The 23449-nt window shown below is 37.1% G+C and overlaps 1 protein-coding gene across 1 annotated transcript in view; it reads right to left on the reverse strand.

The window, feature by feature from the left end:
• Positions 1–18710: 18710 nt before the first annotated feature.
• cfap58 (cilia and flagella associated protein 58) overlaps positions 18711–23449 on the reverse strand; it is a 109720-nt gene continuing 104981 nt past the window's right edge. The window contains exon 18 of the mRNA XM_026932141.3: positions 18711–19907. Within this exon, the coding sequence (XP_026787942.2) occupies positions 19787–19907 (121 nt within the window). The 3' untranslated portion in view covers positions 18711–19786. The remainder of the gene's footprint in view (positions 19908–23449) is intronic.

The raw sequence follows: 23449 nt of genomic DNA on the forward strand, positions 1-23449 counted from the left end.
ATTGTTTTCAAGGTAGGTTCTTTTTTTTTTTTTTGATGATGATGATAATACACTACTATGATAAACTCAGTAGAACAATTGTTAAAAGTACACATATTACTGATTTTACACACAGTACACATATTACTTATGTAACCAACAAGACCCAGTGAATAAGTCATAGGCAAAGGATGTTTTAATCAATATAGCATATAAAAGTAATATATCAGAATGGTAGTGTGACTGCTACATAAGATTACCCTCTTGCTTTTTTTAAGACTCCTATTTATTCATGATTCACCTAAATTAAGAAGGCAAGAGTCCTTAACTACACAAACAATGCTTGCTAAATCTTTTTTTTTCTAAGAGTGTGCAGCACATCTACCTTGTATCAGTCCTTCACTACGCTAAGCTTGAGCCACCTGTGTGTAAAATTGATGATAAGTTGCAACCTAAAGAATATCCTGGTCAGAAATTATCAGCCAAACTGTAGGTTCTCCTTGAACTTCCAAACTTTCTGCCAAAGAACTGTCTCCATGACTCTATGATCTAAGTAGAGTTTTCTCTTTTGTGAGCTATATTTAAAAATAAAAAAAAAGGTCAGTATCTAAAGATATCTGATTGGTACATCATCATCCACCGGAAACACAAACTCCCAGAATTCTACTCTTCAACATAATCCTTCCACATTGCACTCAATTTCCCAGCAGCTTTCCAAACTACAAACACATCACATGTTCAAACACATCATCCATTCATCAAATGACAATCACCAGACTTCTATCCAACTCACCTGTCTTTAATCACACACACACACACACACACACACACACACACACATGAAATAGATAGGACTCTCAACAATCTGCACAAAGTTTCACCCCAGCTTGTCTAGTGTCGAATCCAAGCCTTCTGTTCTTTGTGCATGATATTTTTGGTTTGTTCTTTGACTTTGATTTTGGTTTTGCCGCTGTTTATTCCTGTTTGCTGTTCACCTGACCTCTTGCACATTTGTTGAATACAAATACGAATAAGTTGGATTTGCCTTTTTGATTTGTCTACCATTTTCTAAATAAATCCTGCAGTTGAATCCTAATCTCAGGGTTGTGACACTGATAAACATGAGTGTTCCTGCATGCCTGGTGCTAGCTTTTGTCTTTCTAGACGGCATATGTAACCGTCAGATAATTCGCTGTGCTTTTAAAACACCCTTGTTTAATATGCATATTCTATTCATATGCTATATCTGACATCAATCTCTGTACTGTCATAGTTGAGTCAATCCTGCTTGATCTATGTGCCTTAGATGCTAATTTCCATCTCTGACTTCTCTGCTTTATATGCACATTGCTTTACATTGTATTTATCTTCATATTAAAATGAAGTAGTCATAACCTTGAGCCCAGGCTTCATATGATACAGTTAATAAACAAGTCTTCTGGAATGCAGGCATCGATGTCAGCATCACATTGCTGGCATGTGCTGTGTTTGCTAATATTACTCATTATGACACTCCACAATATATCTCAGGGAAAAAGCATATCTCTGTTACAACATCATGTCTTTAAATGTCTTTAATTAAGTTCTATGAATTGCAAGATATTGGCATTAGGCCTATTTAATTACCCTGTTCCATGTCATATTGTTGACCTTCTCAGCACAACCAATTCTAATTGTGGGCACATCATGCACTTCTGTGAACTCAACCCAGATTCACAGTTACTGCACTGATCGACATTATGTGGGGCAGCATTTAAATGCACTAAAATAAAAGCCTTATCTATATGCAAATTAGGAGAGATCAGCTTCAATAAATGTTCTGGAATACGTTCTCGCCAAACATGCGGGTGGGCTAGCATGAATTACAGCATTCGGCCTGTTGACAACTAAGAGCATATTGGACTATTAGGTGCTTCTAGCTAAAATGAGTTCCTTCAACACTATTTTTTTTCATGTTATGATCAACTACCCATTCACAGGCATCTGATAAAGATTTCAAATGCTACATGAAGTGATTATCTGATTATTACTTCCTGCAGATCAGCCAAGATATAGAATCTGTAAAAAAAAAAAAAAAAAAAGATGTGGAAACGATTACTTCTTCATTCGGGATGAAGGCACTGATGGTGCAGGACCTCTCTGTGTCTAAGGCAGCACATTTGGCACACCAGGGTAGTAGAGTCCCAAAAGTTTTCTCACCAATTTTTAGGTGTGCCACTTAAACCCATTAGCCCCACCAACAGGTCAAAATCTGACACACATATCTGTACAAAAGCCTAAAAACTGCTTGACACAGAATCATCAGCCCAACTTTCTATGATCCTTAGGTCATGACAAGTGCAAAGGCTTTTTTTATGTCCTGAAAATTTAGTCCAATTGTCATCAAACTAATTTTACATGATCATGAGACTAAACCACACAAAGGTTACTGAAGGATTTTTGATATCCGTAACATTTAGAAGTGGATACAAAGATACCAAACAGGAAGTAAGCTTATATATCAGCAAAGCTTTGGTGTATTTGGTGACAGCAAATGTAACGAGTGGATTTCAGACCATACAACTAACTTGACTTAAAATCATCATACTTTACATAATCAATCAATCTGATAATGCTGATAATTCTGAGTGTTAGGCATATATATATATATATATATATATATATATACACAGACAGATATTATAACCACTATACGGGAAGGGGGCATCTTAAATTTTGACAAAACTGCTATTCGTTTTTGTGCTAGTATTGCTGCAAATTTTGTCCAGTCATCATCAAACTTGAATCTGGGTTTCACTCAGATGCTTTGATATTCATTACTGTTTGGCAATGATGCCATAGCAAAGTCGATGGTGATGAGACCAAGCAAGAGATGACCCTGCATAATGACAATTGTTTGTCACATTGGTAGATGCTATAGCATTCTATCACAAAAAGGTGCTATAATGAATATAATGAATCACCTAAAATATTAATGAAAACATTAAGCAAATTAGGATTCCATTTTGGAACAAAATGAAAACAATTTCCACATCACTACAATCCATGGCAAAGTGCCTGGACCCCTTAATTGTCAATTGTCGCCCCCATCCATTTTTTGCTCTTTTTTCTCCCTCTGTTTTTTTTTTCTTTTTAACTCTTACTTAACACTATCCCTGTAACACTATAACAGCAGATCCAGTGTGCTTTTCCAGGATCCCACAAGTGTCATGTACTCAGCAGGGATTCAGTGGTTAGGGCTCTGGACTACTGATCAGGTTGTTCGAATCCCGGTACCTTGAAGCCACCCCTGTTGGGCCCTAGAGCAAGGCCCTTGACCATCATCATCCCAGTTTACTTTGGATAAAGACAGCTGCCAGATGAATAAATGTAAATGTAAAAAAAAAACAATATGAACTAAAACCTCATAGTGGCAAAGTAGAAAATTAGAAATAATTTGAGGTAGAAAAGTTGGAAATAAAGCAAATGATTTAAGGGTTTTTTATTAACAGTACTGAAGACCACTATGAACTTAATGTGCAGACAATAGGGCAAACATGGCTGGTGCAAGGAGGGAGAGGACATTTGCATTTAAATTAGTGCAAGTTCCAGAAATCCTATCGAACCAGAGATGCAGCGAAATGTTAAGTGGAGGAAGAGGGAAGGAACTGATGAAAGCCCTTTGAGGATAGAGACAAAGAAGGAAGCGAATGGATGAGACTCATTTTAATAGAGAGGAATGAAAGACTTACAGTCACTTTTTTTAGCTGGCCCTTGAGAAAAGGAATAGATCTGGCATAAACCATGTCCTTTCTCTCTTTCACTATCCAGACAAGGTATAGTTCTCTTCTGCACCACTCTATCACCACCGCTCTTCGTCCTTGACGTAAAGATCGCTCAATATTTTTTTATCCTTAAAAATAGAGAAGCAACACTAACACTTGACTGCTCGCTTTAAGGTGCATCTCTATCTAATCCCTTTGAGGCTGTAATAGTTCAGACTGTATGTATAAAGCTGCTGTACTAGCTAGAGTTTTCATCAATCCTTATCACCATGGCTCCTACCGCCTGCTGGAAAGAGAGAGAAGAGAGAGAAAGAGAGATACTTTGACCCAATATTATCACACTCTCACCAAGGACTGACTATCTGACTCTCCACTTTGAGGAAAATAGTGATTACGGCTGAGGGCCTGACATAAAAATGCCTCAAGAGTCCATCGACATTAAAGGGCAGACTATGAAGGATGTGATCCAAAATATTCAGCAGAAGCTCCTATAAGCATGAACCTGTATGATACATTCAAATATATGCTAATGTAATGTGTAGGCTTTTGGGCTATTTTTAAATTTGAATCTTTACTCTGAAGTATGCCTTCTTTTTCTTATAGATAGTCAATAGCCAGGCTTACATCCAGGTAAATATTTGTGAAACATGTTTTAGCGATTTGAAATGTTGTGGGCAATTGAAACAACATTAATCAGTGATATTTTCCATATACTGTGTCTATTTGATTTTTCTCACCTGCATTAGGTAGGAAAGTTTGATGTATACGTGAAAGTCTTGACAGAAACACCACTTTTTTTTTTTTTACTGATAAATAAAAGTTGTTTAATAGCAGTCCGCAGGAAATGATTCATAATGAATGAAATGATTCAAAAGAATCGTAACAATGACTCATTCTGTAAAGCATTTTTGTCACAAAAATGTTGTCATTATTTACTAGAAACTATTTGTGAAACGCTTTACAAATAGACTAAAATACAATCTGAAGCTCATAACTGAAATAACAATCTTTCATCATCTTTCATCATGACCAGTGGTACAATTATTCCACTGACTCAACCTATCCTATATAACATGATTCCAGGACTCATTCGTATTCTGTCTATCACACACAAGCACAAATACAACTCCTATCTTTCATATGCTTGCTGTTTTTCACACACACGCACACACACACACACACACACACACACACACACACACAGACACACAGAAAAGCAGTCCTCTTTCTCTCTCTCTCTCTCTCTCTCTCTCTCTCTCTCTGTCTCTCTCTCTCAGTGATTTGTGTCTTGAGGCCAGGCTAGGAGAAAGAGTACATATTTTTTATGCCATCCACATCTGAGAGGAATTGTTAGTCGCTAGATTGAGAGCTAAGGGCAAACAAACAGCATGAAAAATCCTCATATTTCTCGAGTGCCATGGATCCTGGCATGCAAGAGATGGAGATTTGAGTTAGGGACTCAAGTCTAAAGCAAGTTATTGACCTGACTCAATGACTCAACTCAGACTCCAGCCTGGGGACTCTAAATATTTCTGCCTCAAAAACAAAAACAAAACAAAAAAAAAAACCCCATGAACCAATAAATTAGGATCACCAAACAAGTAAAAATGCTTTTTTTGACCTTGTATGCTGCTTTGTCCATCAGTTTCATGTCTGTCGTGTGCAGTAATATTTTGTGTGCTTCTCATAGCAGTAATTCAGTGCAATATGCAGTGATGGAATTGGGGCAGTTTTCATGACACAGTTTCATAATGCAAGGGATTGTGTTTATTCTTACATGACAGATGAATATACTATTAGGAAGCTAACATTATTACAGCTACCAATTATTGTCTACACACACTGCAAGTTAGAACTATTATTATTAAATCTTTTCCAAACATAAAACATGACCAGTGGAAGATTCTCGAATTCAGAAATGTTTGAGTCGGTTGCAGATTTTTATACTGTATACCATATCATTTCTTTCAGTTTCTGAGTTTGAGTTATTGTTTAGTAATGCAGTGAGACTGTTGAGATTATTGACATTAACAATAAACTAAAGCTAAATAAATGACTAAAGCTGTCAGTTAAAAATGAATTCTCTCTCTACACAATATTTTACTCCTGAAAACTAAAGCTGAACATGGAAAAACAGCCCAAACATTCCCCATATATAACATTCATTTAGGTCTCTGAAAGAAATTCAGTATTAGAGTATGTGTCAGGACTGCATTACCCATCAGCCCCAGCACGTCACGTGATCATGCGCCCCTGAGACAAGTTAATGTCTAATGAGCACTGGTATTTAAGTTCTGTTTTTGGTAGCACTCTTTCTCTTGCATTTTTCATGTTTTCTTCATGTTCTTGTGTTTCCATGTTTGCCTAGATCTTGTTTTTCTAGTTCAGGTTCTTAGTGTTTGCTTGTATCTGACTCCAAACTGTGACATTACGACAAAAATATAAGGTAATTAGCAATAATTTTAAAATATCCTTCTATAATTCTTGTGCATATGTCCACACCCCTCCTTCCCAATTTAAACATCTTTCATTGGATTGTGACATAAAAACAACAACAACAACAACAACAACAAAAAAGACAAGTCAGCTAATTAGCTAAATCATCACCTTGTGTTAGTTCATTTCAAAACAAGTATAGACAAGTGGATTATTAGTCACAATAAAGCCAGCTGAGAACAAAAGGCACAAAAACTTGAAAGTGTGGTGTTGAAGCTAGCCCCAGTTAACGTTAGCCGCTGCAGAACCCACATCCAAGCCGCAAACATGACACAAATTACCCAGAAGGTTGATTTTGCTCACAGTTCTCTAAACTCTGCTAAACGTCTAAGGATGGAGCTCATGACAGCTTCAGCAAAACACTTCAGCATTGTATAATTATTTAATTCTAATTTTTTTGTGTCACCCAAAAGTATCCATGCAGATCACAATGGATTTTTATCAAAGCAGATCAAATAAGAGCTACACTATATGTCCAAAAGTATGTGGACACCTGTCCATCACACCCATATGTGTTTGTTGAACATCATTCCAGATTTAATCCCCCTTTGCTGTTATACAACCTCCACTCTTCTGGGAAGGCTTTCCACTAGATTTTGGAGCATGGCTGTGGGAATTTGTGCTCATTCAGCCACAAGAGCATTAGTGAGGTCAGGCGCTGATGTCAGGCGAGGAGGCCTGGGGCGTTCAGAGTTCCAGTTCATCTCAAAGGTGTTCAGTGGGGTTGAGGTCAGGGCTCTGTGCAGGACACTCGAGTTCCTCCACTCTAAACTTTGCAAACCATGTCTACATGGATGTCGTTTTGTGCACAGGGGCATTGTCATGCTGGAACATGTTACGGCCTTTTAGTTCCAGTGAAGGGAAATTGTAATGCTACAGCACACAAAGACATTCTAGACAGTTGTATGCTTCCAGTTTTGTGGCAACAGTTTGCGGAAGACCCACACATGAGTGTTATGGTCATGTGTCCACAAACTTTTGGCCATATAGTGTATCATCAGATAAAACAATCTAAATCTAAAACCATTAGGAGAAATCTTTGACAACTGAGATCTTCCAGAATCTTCCAATCCCCTCTTTCCCCTCCCTCTCTCGTCTAGCTCAGCAGGTTATGTGTTTAGCTTATTTTCTATCCTAATAGCTTATGTGTTTGCTGACACACACACTGCACATGCTTCTTCCATCATTCCTGTTTTCCTCTGATTATGTAAAGTCAATATTGGATGGAGAAACATACGTATATAGCGCTAGCCCTACTTTCCCCCCAAGTGTCTAGTAGACTTTTGATCACAAGCACTGACAGAAGTGACAAACATTTAGTGCTCTCCTGAAGTGCCACTAGTGGGGAAAAAAAAAAAAGTTTCACAATGATCTGAGGCAAGTCAAAATGGAGAAAAGTAGAACATAATAATCAAGGCAAGTTCTGCTGCTGTGTTGTTTTTTTTTTTTTTTCTCCAGAGGCAAAGGTCTGTAGCTGGAAGCACTCACCACAGTAGGAGACATGCTGCCTTAAAAAAAAAAAAAAGTGAACTGCCTGACCAAAGAATCATGAACAAAGTGTGCCTTGGAAGGATGTAGAAGAATTTATGATTAAAGAGGGTGTCTGACATTAGGAGTGGTAAGAAAAATAGACAATGTATGCCAGCACCATACAAACCAGTTATCACAGTTCCTGGTTCATTACAATATATCACTGAACAAGGATGCAGTAGATACTAACTCAATGGGAATGTCATTTATGTGCTATTTTAAATACTAAATAGTGTTCGCTCAATTTTTTATTTCAATACACACCACTTTGACATCATATGATTTCATATTCTATTTTTTAAGGATAAAAAAAATGCTGTTTTGGTTTATTTTGGAGTATATTCCAGTGTACTCTGATGTCAGAATGTGTAGCTTGAGCAAAATGTGTAAAGGTTGGCAGGTCTGATTTTTTGTAATTTTTTGTATTTTTGTATTTGGTTTGTTTATCTCCTCCGTATCGTCCTCCTAAGGCTCAGGCTTTTTGGAGTGGCCCAGAGGGTTGTGCTAATGTTTTATCATGCTTTCATTGAATCCATCTTCCTGTATGGAATATCTGCTTGGTTTGGTAATCTGACAGTTACCCTCAAGTCTCAGCTGAACCGTCTGGTGCGCACAACAATGAAGGAAGTTGGTGTGAGTGACCACACTTCCCTTCAGTCCATATTCAACAACACTGTTCTCAAACTGGCAAAGAAAATTCTGGACCCATCTCATGTACTCTATCCAGAATTTGAACTACTCCCATGTGGTCCACTCCCGTGTGGTTTCCGCACTCCAAGGTTTAGATACAACCACTACAAGAACTCTTTTGTTCCTCTGGCTATGAAACTGTTAAACTCTAATATGAATGTCGTCAATGTGTTTGTCTTGTTACACAACTGCACATGTATGCTCAAAACAAATTTGCCTTATCAGGACAAATAAAGTAGATCTGATCTGATCCATTCATTCTTAACCCAGGTAGGACCTTATAATACTAAGGTTGTGATTTGGCTTAAACAGTGGAGATATTTATGTTTGTTTTAGTTCATTTACAACAGTTTCAAACGCAAAATTCTGTTTGTTACGATGTAAATGTTGTTTTGCTTGTTATGATGTAAAAAAAAAAAAAAAGATCTAATAATTGCCACAGGTCATCATAATAAAGCACATATTAATTGGTGTAGCTACTACAGAGCTCTTTATTATGATATATACAATTATAGCAGTTTATTGCACATTTCTATTCCACACACAAGCTTATCTACAATCTCTTCTGCTAGCCCAGAAGGACATGACAACTTACTGAAGGTGTTTAAGGGCAGTAATGCGTTGTGTACATGTGGCCAGATGGTGTTAATTCTCCCAAATGGAGTGCAGTTTCCAGCTCTGGATTTGTCGATCGATTGTGCTTCTTGATAAGAGTAGGCCTTTTGGGAGCTAGTTTTACAGGGACGCATGCTGCTGGCTCGCTCGTTAGTGAGTAAATGTGTGTGTGCGTGTGTGTAAAACCCCAGTAGCAGGTGTCTGTTGTCTCCTCCTCTCTTCCTCTTGATCACTGTCCAAGGACACATATCCCTTGGCTCTCTTTCACACCTTCATTCACCTCCTTCTCTCTCTCTTTCTCTCTCGGTCCATTCCTTGATCTTTACCGCAGCCAGTATAATTGGACAGCTCAGCCTTTTTTTTTTTCTTTTTTTTAAGATAATGCAGACAAGATCATCACCTTTAATGAAGTGGATATTCCAGGGTAGCCAAGCACAGAACTCAGGAGATCATTTTCTCAAAGGCAAGGGTTTTTATGTTTTGATCTTTCTTGTTTAAAATGTATTTAAAATGTTTTTGTTACCACCCTGAGGTTTTATTTTCCACTAACAGCATGTCCAGACATGCTTTATTCCTCTTATACCACAACAGTTTGTCTAGTACAGTGAGGTTTTACAGTTTATGAAACAACTATCAAAATATTTAATTTTTTAACAAATCCTACATCATGTTTTTTAACCATTTATAGCTGCATTTAATGTTGTAGCACATCTGCAAAACGAGTTACTTCCTTTTATGACTTACAATACAACAGCTCTGTCATGAACACTTTCCCACAGCGTAAAACATTTCGACATATCAACATTACGAATGGCTGACACTGGAGACTCCTTCCATAAACATTGAATAATCTCCTTACTGAAAACTTTACCATATCAACAATTGTACAATTTCCTTTAATAAATAACTGCTTTTTTTTATCAGTTTATTACCATATTTTATCCACCATACAACTTCCTGGGAATATGCAGTTACTATAGAAACTATAACTGATGATATTAGAACAAGCACATTAATATAAACCTGCATTTCACCTTCTGACCAATCAGAATTAAGAATTCAATAGCACTGTTGTAGAATGCAAATTAATACATAAATGAAATCCTTTAATTTGTCATTTGAGTTATGTGTTGTATTTAGATCATCTTGGGCTACACAGATATACACTGTACTATTTTATATGCAAATGCTAACTGAATTTTATGCTAATATATACAAATACTAACATTATAGCCTACTGTGTGACTTAATGCATGTATTTTATATTTCCTAAAATAATTTCAGAGCATTTTTTTTTTTTTTTTTTTTAAATGGGTTCAGTCAATATGAGTCACTTGATGGTGGGATATTTTGTGGCTCATTATGGTGAATAAATATATCATTATTAGAAAACAAATATATTTCATTGATTTTGTCTTTCTTTGGTTTCTCGCTGATTGCCAAAGTTTTCTTTTGGCAAAAAGGCTGATTGTCAAGTGCCAGTCCTGACCACTATAATAATATATCTCTTATTCCTGAACAGCCACTGAGTTAGGAAACTGAGACGAATGAGAACAAAAATTGCTGTCTACTGCACTGATTTATCCAAAGTCAGTGCCAATAAAACGTACCCAGTGTGTATGAATCATGTGTAGACACTGAGTCTAATATGTCCTTGTTAGACACAAGATACAAACACCATGTGAACAGATCACCATCGGTATGGTATAATGTATGTGAACATGGCTTCTTAAAGGTGCAGTAGGTAATTTTAATAATGCTTCTACTATTATAATATTATTTATATTATAATATCAATTCAAAGGTTCCTAAAGAAAACTGAGGTACATACTGTAAGCTTGCTATGCATTGAATGTTGTTTCTTTGTTCCAGGCTTTTGGGTGCTTTTTTCTGGTCCTGAAATGAAATGTACTCACGTCATTGGAGCTCTTCTCCCTTTTCCTTCAAGGTTACTTAGAAAGTGTAAAAGGTTAGCTGTGTGTGTTTATTTCACATTGCAAAATATGTGAGGTGGTTGTTCCATAAAACCACAAGATTGAAATCAATTCTGTATTTATGTAAAAAAGCTTAAAAGATGCAGCAGGCAGCAACATTAAAGCAACAACTCAGACTCCAATTTGCATCACATTTTCTTGTCTTGGACAGTTAAACAAAACAAACAAGCAAACAAACATAAAACTCTACAATTTTGATGATAGCTATATATTTATCTATATTACCTAATAGCTAATATATAGCTGGTGCAATGTTTAGTCAAACAAGAAATATATATCTTTGTAGCTAACTGGCTGTTCCTACAAACTATCACTTAAATGAAAATTGCTAAAATGCTAGTGGTCAATTAGTTTCTTTTGCATGCTAAGTTTGATGCGAAGCAAAAGAAATATAGTAACCTAATGGGCTTCTTGAACAAACACTTATTATAACCGTTATAATATTTATACACTTATAATGCATTATAACCAAGAAGGCACTTTTGCTTCTGGCTCGTCTACTATAATGTAAAATGGCAATATTTCACACCCGGTGTCCGCAGGAGCTCAAGAACGTTCATCATATATGAAAGAACGCTTGCAAAGCTCCTTTAGTAAGCTTGAGAAAGGTATCACACTGTCTACGAAGATAAGAAAACTAGTGTCTACGAAGATAAGAAAATAATAGAAAGAAACACCAAGCTAATGTTAGCCCAACACTATGACTTTAAAAAACTGAAAAAAAACCCAAACAAACCAAATGTTAGAGGTTGCTGTCTTGCTATATTCTCGAATGTAAACAGTTTTGATATGAAAAACCTGTCTTAGTAACCCATTACTGAAATAAAATAAAGTTCAAAGAACATGTTTTTGCTACTTACCACTGAAAATATTATAGTTTTCAGTTTATCTGTTCACAGCTATTTGTTTATGTCTGTAATGTAGTCTGCCCTCATGGTCACTAGTTTTAACACTAGCAGTGGAGGTGTCTGTGGAGAAAAGGAGACAATGTGGTTTTGCCCCACAGGTGACAGAGGTTTTTAAATATTGGACACTGCACACAACTGCTACTTTAACTTCCTCACTCCAGTGAACACCTTGAATAAAAAAGACAAACAGGGAAAAAGAAATAGAGAGCTACTTTAATGGCCAGCACTGCAGACCAAGCGGACTGGAACTCCACTCACTCATTAAAATGGCTCTGTTTCGTACTGAGCACGACTCATTCCTGTGATTTCCCCCAACAATCAGATTCAGGAACTTGAAACTGATTCTAGATCTGTGTGAAGAGATCTATCAAAAGATTCTTGATTCAGATCTTTTTTGCTGTAACAAGAAAGAAAAGCACCAACCAAGAAATCTACTTGAAGCTAATTGAAGACACAGTTACATAGAGGGAGAGCAAGTCATTGGAAAGGGCAAAAAAAAAAAAAACCTGATAAGCATAAGAGAAAGAGAGCTGTATAACAGAAAGGTTTGTACAGAGGTCCATTTTAGTTTAGATTTTTTTTAGGTTAATTGATGAAAGGTTAGGTCAGATTATGAAGATTTTTCCCCCCCTATGTTCAAAGTTTCACTGTTTATCTTCATGTGCGCAAGTACAAATTACAACATGCAAGATTCATACTCATGCTCCTGCATCAACATTATAAACAATACAGTACAACACAATAGACACAAACATACACTATCTATATATTGAACAGTCATATGAGTGGAGACTGCCACAATAATTAACATACAGTATAGCAGGTGTTGGATGGATCAGTTACATGCCCCAGTATCAAGATAAATCAGTGTTGGGTGGTGACTGTTGTTTGAGTGGTTTCAGAGCGTATATCATCGTCCGATATGCTAATTGTGAGCTAATAGCATAAAATCACAATGTAGTAGTGTAGTGTACAGAACATGTTTCATCAACTTTACAGTTGTGGTTATTAGGGTATATTTTGGATGTGGATGTGGATGTGCTTTTATAGGAAAATAAAAAATAACAGGCTGGTGTGATGCAGCCCCAATGAAAGCCCAAAGTTTATTCATTTCTATGTTTTATTCACGTTATACCACAGCAATTCATCAACTTTTTTTTGTATTAATTAAAGAACTACATATTGTATCTTTAAAGTTATACTATATGGCCAAAGGTTTGTGGACACATGACCATAACACTCATGTGTGAGTCTTCCACAAACTGTTGCCACAAAATTGGAAGCACACAATTGTCTAGAATGTCTTTGTGTGCTGTAGCATTACAATTTCCCCTCATTGGAACTAAGAGGCCATAACATGTTCCAGCATGACAATGTCCCTGTGCACAAAGCGACATCCATGAAGTCATGGTTTGCAAAGTTTAGAGTGGAGGAACTCGAGTGTCCTGCACAGAGCCCTGACCTCAACCCCACTGAACACCTTTGGGATGAACTGGAATTCTGAATTCTGAATTCTAACCCAGGCCTCCTCGCCTGACATCAGTGCCTGACCTCGCTGTTGTGACTGAATCTCCCCAAATTACCACAGCCACGCTCCAAAATCTAGTAGAAAGCCTTCTCAGAAGAGTGGAGGTTATTACAGCAAAGGGGGATTAAATCTGGAAGGGGATGTTCAACAAGTACATATGGGTGTGAGATTCAGGTGTCCACAAACTTTTGGACATATAGTGTACTGACTGTTGGAAAGAATGCGAGATTCTTCCCATAAATGTTAAATAAATGTCACCTTACAGAAAGTTTCACCATATGAATGATTATATGTTTCCTTTGTAAAATTACAGCACATTTTTAAAATCCATTCATTTTCAGTCATAGATTATGTGGAATGTCCAGTTTCACCAGTTTCCTAGAAATCAACATTATAGTTTTAAAGGCATAGAGGTGTTCTTATGTCAGTAAAAGTTCCTTGTAAGTGGACTGTAACAATTTCGACAATAATCCGTTCGGGGAACACAGCAGACCCAGGATAAAAATCCATGCAAGCTTTTATTTTTATATCATGGCTTGGCACAGCCAGTTAACACCAATTTAAAGAAAAAAAACAAAAAAAATACTGCAGCTTTTCAGCTCAATCGCCACTTCTGTTACTTCACATTGGCTCACTGCTCAGAGAGAGAGAGAGAGAAAGAGAGAGAGAGAGAGAGGGACAACAGGGCTCAGGTGTGCAGAGTAAGTCATTACCACTGTAACTCATCCCTGAACACCTCCTCTCCAGTGCAGACCCACTATAAAAAAACTACACCTTCACCTGATACACTGACAAAGTAAATAAACTAAATAAAAATCCAAATCCATCCCACATCACTTTCTTGTTGAATTCGAAGCCTTTTCATAGATGTCTACTTTTAACTACCTTCTTTCCTGACCTATCTTCCCATAGAGCACTTGAGGACCACTCTTGATCAAAATATTAGAAGGCAACCTCAACTTGGACCTTCTGCAAGAATGGAAGAAAACTGCATATTCAGAGGATCAGTGGGATTAAAGGATAAACGGATCAGACAGTGGAGACTTGCAAGCGGGCTTAAACACAAGGTCGGTCTAGTGAGGGGCTGTAGTTCTCATGGTCTTTTCATATATATCTGTTTATCTTTCATGGTTTCACTGATTAGTGTTTGTAGCATTCCTCTGTTCTAGTTCTAACTCCCTCCCTTTTATTCCAACAACACTCTTGCACTTAGTTCTATCGATTAGCGGATAAAGTTTGGATAAATGTGTCTGTTAATAAATGTAAATAAAAGTGAGGGTGATATGTGGTGACATAAAGAGCAACATAGATGTAGATGCCATATTCAGAATACAGAATTCCTCATAAGACAAGATGCAACTCTACTCTGATCAAATTAGCTGTCACTCAGTTAATGTTCAACTGATTTCTGTTCAGCTTTGTGCTTAACATTCAACTGATAATTTGACCCTTATCTACTGGAAATTTGGGCAAACCAGTGGCATGTAAGCTAATGTAAATTTACAGTGAGACTAAACTGATCATAAACCAAGACCTGTCTCTCCTGAGCATTAACTACTGTTAATACTTATCTATTAAATACTATCTATTAAAGCGTATTACAAATGTCTATAATTATAGGCCCAAGCATCTACATGTGATCTACATGGTCCAAGAACCCTTTGCAAAAAGCTCCTCCAGTGCCCAGTTCCTGCCAAGTTACAACCCTGTATGACGATACCCTGTGAAAATGTCTGCTAAAAGCTGCTTGAAAACACAAAAAACAAAGAAAACACACAAAAAAAAGGAAAAAAAAGAAAACACCCTCTCAACTTGGAATTTCCTCTCAGAAAGGCGGAAGGTCTCTTCTAGTTTTCACAAATAGACGAAGAAGAAATAAACTTCACTTATCACGGTTCTCTTGCTTAAACTCCTGCTGGAATTGATTGTCATATGGTGGCCATTTTTGTTCACAAATTGTTTGGATATTTATTGGGTTTCAGCCTGTACTGAGTATTTTTTGAAGACATGCCCAAAATCCTAGGACTAGTTTCCAAAAATATTCTTCGCATATTATGCAGATCAGCTCAAAAAAAGGGAAATTTCACACTATGGGCCAAGACGTAGAATGCTGTGCTCTAGCGCCACCACAAGGCTGATCCAGCTCATCTCATCTGGTTTAGTAATGGAACGGTGTAGTACCTGTTGACCAAATTTCTTGCTAGGGGCCTATTATTAGAGATTTTAAAAAATCCAAATTATAAAATAAGATTATAAGATAAGATATGATAAAGGTAAAATGACAGATTCCTCATGCCAGCATAGTTACAACATGATAAACATAGCCTACCTGACGAACTCTACAGTTCTCAATCGCAAATCCAACTATAAATCCTAATCTTATTAGACTTCAAATGCATTACCAAATATGAAGCATATTAGGTAAGATATGAGGCTGAGTTAAAGAGACACTGGACAGTATTAGACAGAATATACAATTTCATAAAATGAAAACACATAATCTCAGAGCTTTCTTCCATGACAAATGATTCCTTCTTCTCTTGTTTTGAAGTTTCAATGATTCTTACATCTTACAAAGGTTAGAATGGCATCATTTGTGCAAAAAATCTTCAGCTTATGGGGACACCAAGAGGGTGTTGCCTTTGACTCATCAATCGTTTAAAAAAAAAAAAAAGCATCTGGGTTTCTTATCTAAAGGAGCAGATTTTCCCTTCATTATATCTCAACTTTCCAATACCTCAAACTAAGTTTACAGCTAGCTTATTAACAACTCAGCAGCGCACCATCTGTGAGCAAAGGCCTTCAGTATGACCCACTTCTGCTTCCATTCAAAATTCATTATCCTCTCGCTCACTCTCTTATTGCTCACTGTGAATCAAACAGACTCTGAAGAGTATAGATGCTGAAACAGTCAGAGTTGTGACTAACAATTTGGAAACTTAATTTAGCGTCTTTCTGCTCTGCGCAACCCTAAACATAGCCAAACGTCTCGAGCCATACGGCGAACGGAAATAGTTTGAAGTATAAACAAAGGAAACAAGGTAGGCGCCAACAACATTTTAAATAAGCAACTTTATTCAAATGAGAAGAAAAGAGATTTCATAAAAGCATTTTATATTTTCCACAGAGGACCCTTGCTGCCTGGTGCCTAGGAAAGCGTTCTGAAAAACACCAGAAACAGCAATGATAAAAAAGGGGAAATAGAGAGTGAAAATATGGAGCAATTCCCAAGGGAGAAGTGGGATCATTATTTGCCGAGTGTGACAGCCAGAAAAAAATGGCGCTGAGGAAACACAAGTTTATGGGATGAGGCACATTTCAGCTCTGAAACTGGTTCCAAACAAGGTTATAGGAGCAAATTTTTTCATTAAATGTTCCAACCAATATGCAGTGGGATGTAATAAGATAGCACAGTGCCCAAAGCAATGCACCTTGGAATGACAGAGTCAGACTGCAGTACATTTCTGAAAATAATAAAGCAAATAATATGTGAGTTATTACACTGAATTTGACTACATGCTACTTGTTTGATACAGATGAACTGAAGTAAAATGGCAAAGAAGAGTAGACTAGTGATGTAACCAATTTATTTTTACAATTAACGCACTGGATACATGTGCTGCGAGAACATGTGGCTGAAAAGCAATGCACCAGGCAACAGAATCTGTTTCTTTTTTTTTTTTACTCCAATTTTACATTGACATTTAATGATCAAAGGAAATTTTCATAAACAAGGCTTACTTAGTACACTTTCTCAAAAAGAGGCTTGCTACTTAGCCAATTATTTTAAACTGAAGCTTGTTAGTTTGCGCAATACCTCAAATCAAGGCTTGCTAGTTATTCATATATCTCAAACCAGACCACCTTACTAGACCACCCAATATCATAAGATTTGTTGGTTAGCCTAATATCTCAAACTTAGCCTTGCTAGTTAGTCCAATTCCTCAATTCCTTTTCCAAATTGTAAATGGTGATAAGACCATAGTAAGAATAAGACAGTAGTAAGAATGTATATTGTGCACAAAAACTCTCAGTAGGCTCCTTTAAAAAGCTACATCATGTGTGACGGCCTAGGAAAACCCTTCACATGATGAAATCTTTACATTTTCTATGTAATCTAAGCATTGACATTTATTGTGTGAGGAAATCACAGCTAGCAATGTTTTAGATATCTTCAGGCAAACTGATTTTTTTTTTTTTTTTTACCACCATGTTTATTAAAATGGCTCCTTATCAAACATGATCTTTGCAGGTCAATAGCATTAGCAAGAATAAGAAGTGAATGAAAACATTTCCACATTATTTTAGTGAAATATATTTGTGCTTTTATAAAGTTGAGGTGTTCATGTATGCTCACCGACCATTTTTTTTTTTTTTACAACACACCTATACATCTGCTCTTGCATCCTGCAAGAATCCAATCCAACACCTGCTGGTCTTTTTCCAATCTTCACCTGTCCAGTTTGATGAGCTTGTGCCCTCTGAGATGTTTTTCTGCTCAGCACAAACCAGTCTGGCCATTCTTCTCTGTCCTCTCTCATCAACAAGGCATTTCTGCCCACAGAACTGCTGCTTACTGGATGGTTTTTTGTTTTTTGTACCATTCTGTGTAAACTCTGACTGTTGAGACTGTAGTGTGGGAAAATCTCAGGAGATCAGCAGTTACTCAAACCTGGTGCCTATCCGGCACCAACAACCATGCCATGGTCAAAGTCACTGAGATCACATTTTCCCCCCATGTTTTCTGTGAACATTTATTGACCTTTATCTGCATGATTTTATGCATTGCACTGCTGCCAAATGATTGACTGTTTTCCAGAATTCAGCCACATTAATATCCAAAGGGTTTTCCCACACCACCACACACACTCACACACAAACTTATAGTTAAAAGTCTAGTTAAAGTATGTCGAGTTACATAACTACAAAAGTATTACTAATAAAATCAAAATCAACTCTTGAATAGCTAATATCTGCTGCAATCTGTCCCAAAACCCAAACTGCTCTGAGAAACAGTTCCTGATGTACAATAAAGTACTTAAAGGTTTCATTTATGAAACATGAGAAAATTAAAATGGTGCTTAATGAGGAAGCAAAAATGAAGATGTAAATGCTTAAAGCAGGATGAATTTTTATTTCCCCGAGTCAGATGATTGAAGTAGAAAATGACTCTAGGTCAAAATAAACTAGCAGTGAATCAGGGGTCTTTAAATAAAAATAAAATAAAATAAATAAAAAAAAATTAAAAAATAAAAACAGGAAATGGGCAGCCCAAAAATGACTGCAGGAAAAATACCCTAGTCCAGGTAGTGTGAATGTGTATGCATAAGCATATTCATGTGAGGTACATTGAAAAACCAATAGTACATGCAATATACATTGTCCAAAATATGGACAATTATAAAATAAGAATTGCATGAGTTGTTTTTCATGAAATAGGCTTTGGTTTGATATTAATGACAAGTTTCTAGTCCATGAGCATATTAACATTGCATAACTTCTAAAAGAAAAGAAAAAAAGAGGTTGTTCCTTTAAAAAAGCCTGTTGATTACAAGAAAAAGAAACGTGCATGGGTCTTAGAAAGGATGACTTATTTCCTTAGGGCCATGGTAATGTTTAGACATGAACATACGTGCTCACTTACATTTACACGCGATGTACAGCATGTATCTGGGGAATGAGTGACATTTAATCATGTTTGTCGAAGGTGTTTAAGAGAGATTGAATGGGAGGTTCAGGAGCAGAGTCGACTCATCATCAGCAGTCACCTTTCACCTTACTGTTAGTATTTGCTCTGGTAGAGACAGAAATAGAGAGTCATAAAGGCAGGCAAATACGGATGGGAAAAAAAAGAAAAAAATAATAATAAAGGGTGAAAATGAACGAGAGTGAGAAACAACCTAGAAGATAAACACATGAAAAACATGGGAGACAAAAACAGACAATACAAGAGTGAAAAAGTGTGGAAGTAAATGAAAAAAAAACAGATCATTAATAGCGAGAGTGCTTCTGCTCTTTCAACCCATGACTAAGAACAACCCCGCTAATGAAACCAAAGAAACAAACCAAAGCCATTAACATGAGTGCAAACACATCTGCTTTACTTACAATTGATAAATGAGTACAATGGCTTTTGCTTTTTAATTTCATTCGACCATAATGTTACACTGTGTGATTTATTTTCGCAGATTGAACAGCCAGCCGGTGTGTCAGCCAGACTCACAGAGAGAGAGAGAGAGAGAGGGAGAGAGAGAGAGAGAGGGAGAGGAGAGATTAGGGGTTTCAGGCAGCAATTTTGTTGCCCTGCTTCAGGCTGAAGCCTCCTCCAGTAAAACGGGGTCCATCGATGCGTTGAGGCATGATCAGGGGTTGCCCAGCCTGCGCCAGACTCCTTTCTTTTTCCCTGGGGGAAGATAGAAGATGAAAGAAAAGAAGTTAAAAGGTGCAGTAAGAACAAATCGAAACATTCAGCATATATGTATATATATATATACATATATATATATATATATATATATATATATATATATATATATATATATGTGTGTTCTTTTTGCCAGCCCTAGCCACAATTGTGTCTGTCCTAGCTGATTAAAAACAATAAAAAATACTACAGTTTTAAATCACTGCTCATGATCCTGATGTAAGCATGTTGGAAAGTAACCATGACAACAAGTTTAGGATAGGCCTATATCTATGCTACACTATAACTATTAAAACTAAATTTATTCATTATAATCATGCAGAAAGGAATTATATACAGGCTATAGCACACAGAAATGTCTAATTAATAGAGCTGACAGCCTTGAGAGATATTGTCTTGTAACCATAACAACATATCATATAAAGGTAGCCTATAATCAGCCTAGAAAGCTGGCTACCTTAAAAGTACAGAATGCTCATAATTAACTTTATGATAGCAAGATAATGCTTGCTAAAATGTTCCAATACCAGAAAATAACAGGAGGAAACACCAGTGTTCTTTGCCTCTGTACTGTCTTATGCTCTTTTTGGTAGTGATGTATGTACTGTATCTCATACATATTAGGTTAAACTACGTTTTTTTTTTTTTCAGGTAGTAACCACCAGAGGCAGTGAGGATCACCTTTATACCTTCTTGTGCGTGTACGCACACACACCGAGACCTTTGGTGTAAGTACTGCTGACATACTGCCATTGTTCCATATTATGTTCTCACCTCATACACATCAGACCTCATGTACACCATAAGGAGCTATCTGCATAACAGCTTATAACTACAGTCAGAGCTACAGGTATCTAAGGAGCAGGTCTATGCTTATCTGCTGCTAGCATAGTTAAGTAAGTCTCCCTTTCACTGTCTCGCTCTCGCTGAGCATGATAAAATAGCTGGACTCCACTAATGTGCAAACTTGGGTTGGAGTTGGGTGCATGTTCCCCTCTTCTCTCAGCTCACTAATGAGTCTACGGCTAAGCCTGCTACTTGACTGCTACTGTGGTTGAGCTGATTCCCCGTACTTGTTGGAAATGTCACTCCTCATTCTCCCTGCTGGTCAGTTCTATGTGCTTTTATGTGCTTTTCCACTTTGTCAGTTGTTAAAGCTTATGTTTGTATCAAATATACTGTATTTCCCCAGGTTTTTTTTCCCAGTTTGGTCTCCTGTCAATTCCCACTCTCTAGCCAGTTATCATATGACATTCCATACAACTGCTATCAACTAGGGAGAGTAAAGGCTAACGTGCTTCCTCCGAGACATGTGAAGCCAGCCAATGACTTATTTTCAAACTGCTGCTCATGCTGCATCACAGGGCAGTGTAAAACACTCGGAGGAAAGCGCTATCTGCCCTCTTACACATACAAAATATCACAGACACCCACAACTGGCTAGTGGCAATATGCTTTACAGGTGAGAGAGTATGTCATTTCTCCCACCTAGAGAGCATGGCCAATTTTGCTCCCTTGGCCATGCCTTGAAGGCTAACCTAAAGTAAAGTATTACGAGGAACTTTAATATACTTTCCAACCTGAATAACTCAAATTATGCATGTGATGCAGTTCTTTACACTGAGTTCCCAGTTCATCTATCTACGATCTACCTATTATTGCATAACTAGCAATCTAATACCTTATAAACTGTCAACTGTAAATCCAAAATGTCAAACCAGTGATTTTGATACATTATATATCCAATATTCGAATTCAACAAACTACATTAATGTCATTCTTATATTTGTATTGTTTTTATTTTCACGGCTTAGAGTCTTTCAGTGTCAGTCATGATCCATTGCAAGCTAAAGCTGAAGCACGTGCACGTGCTCTTTCTCGGTTAGACGCACACAGGTTCCACCAGCACACACGCACACACACTCCCATTGGAGAACATCTGCCACCACCCAGATTCCTTTCAACTGTTCTCCAGTGAACACAAAGCCCTCATTTCTTATTCAGTACACCACTAGCAGCAGGACATAAACACACACACACACACACACAAATGTACATCACACTAATGTGCACACTTCACTGCTTTCCTTCTTGATGCCACAAACTTCTTTCTCTCCCTCTCCATCTTAATTTCTCTGCTGCTTTTTCTCTCTTGCTGTGTTTGTCCAATATCAAACGCCATCAATTAAAATTCACTGGCTGTGTAATGAGATTTCACGCTGGGAACGATGAAGACATTTGGCAACAAGCTTGAAACACACACACACACACACACACACACACACAAACACACACACCATCCACCTTTGTTTTTCTCCTCCTAAACATCCACAGCTAAATGAATATTATGCAGAAAGGCTTCAAAAGTGACTTTTGGACAGAACAGCAGACATCTGTGAAACATGCTTTGATCGAAACGCCATTCGCTTGACTTGTAGAATCAGCGTCATGCACAGCTAATTCTTTCTGACAATCGCAAAATCAAGCCACATAATTACATTTTCAGTGCTCAAGGACGTTGACGAGCGTTATGAGAAGTGTGGAATAATTTAGCAAGAAGTTTGAAAGAGTTTTACTAAGTAAGATGAGTAAGATGTGTTAAGTTGTGGCCATGTCTGAACCACTTGGCAGAGATAGATAGAGTCACAACAAGTGAAAACAACAAAAGCAACACCAGACACAGCTATACCAATAAATAACAGCAATGGGGCCAAACTATAAATTAGGTTGTGGCCATGTTTGAAATATTTGGCAGAGACAGATAGAGTTGCAAAGAGTCAAAACAACAAAAGCAACACCAGACACAACAAAGCAACACCAGACACAACGATTACAATAATAACAGCAATGCTGGCAAACTAGCAAACATGGCACTACAAGTAATGAGGCCAAAACCCTATCTAGTAGCAGAAGCAGCAACTACATAAGCACTTCTCCACCAAAAGCACCAGTGACAACATCACCAGCTACAGAACCAATAATCCACAATAATAAATATAGGAAACAACAGGAGACCTTGGAAATTATTGTTCACCAACACTGTCCATCTGATCTGACAGAGCTTTAGCAATAAATGTCTGAATTTTAAAAAAAATTTACCTTTGTGTCACAATAAAATAAAATATGTTCCACCGTTCAATTCCTCTACAAAATGTGGAACATATTTTATTTTATTGTGACACAAAGGTTAATTTTTTGTGTCACAATAAAATAAAATTTGTCCACCTTTCAATTCCTGTACAAAATGTGGAAAAATTCAATGGAGGTGAATACTTATGCAAGGGACTGTACATAGACTGGATGATGTTTAATTAAAATTCAATTTAAAAATGGAAAGTCCATAAAGAAATACAACTCTACCCTGGTAAAATTAGCAATAATTACCTTACGTTCAACCAAGTTTAACTAAATTTGCTTTGTTACAGACATATAAACTTCTCCATAGTATAGGTGATGTTACTGTTGATATTTTGATAGAGTCTAACTGCTTAAACCTGCCAGGAAATGGGATGAGTTGTTTT

This window comes from Pangasianodon hypophthalmus, chromosome 26 (assembly GCF_027358585.1).
Source record: "Pangasianodon hypophthalmus isolate fPanHyp1 chromosome 26, fPanHyp1.pri, whole genome shotgun sequence".
In the NCBI taxonomy this organism is placed as follows: domain Eukaryota; kingdom Metazoa; phylum Chordata; class Actinopteri; order Siluriformes; family Pangasiidae; genus Pangasianodon; species Pangasianodon hypophthalmus.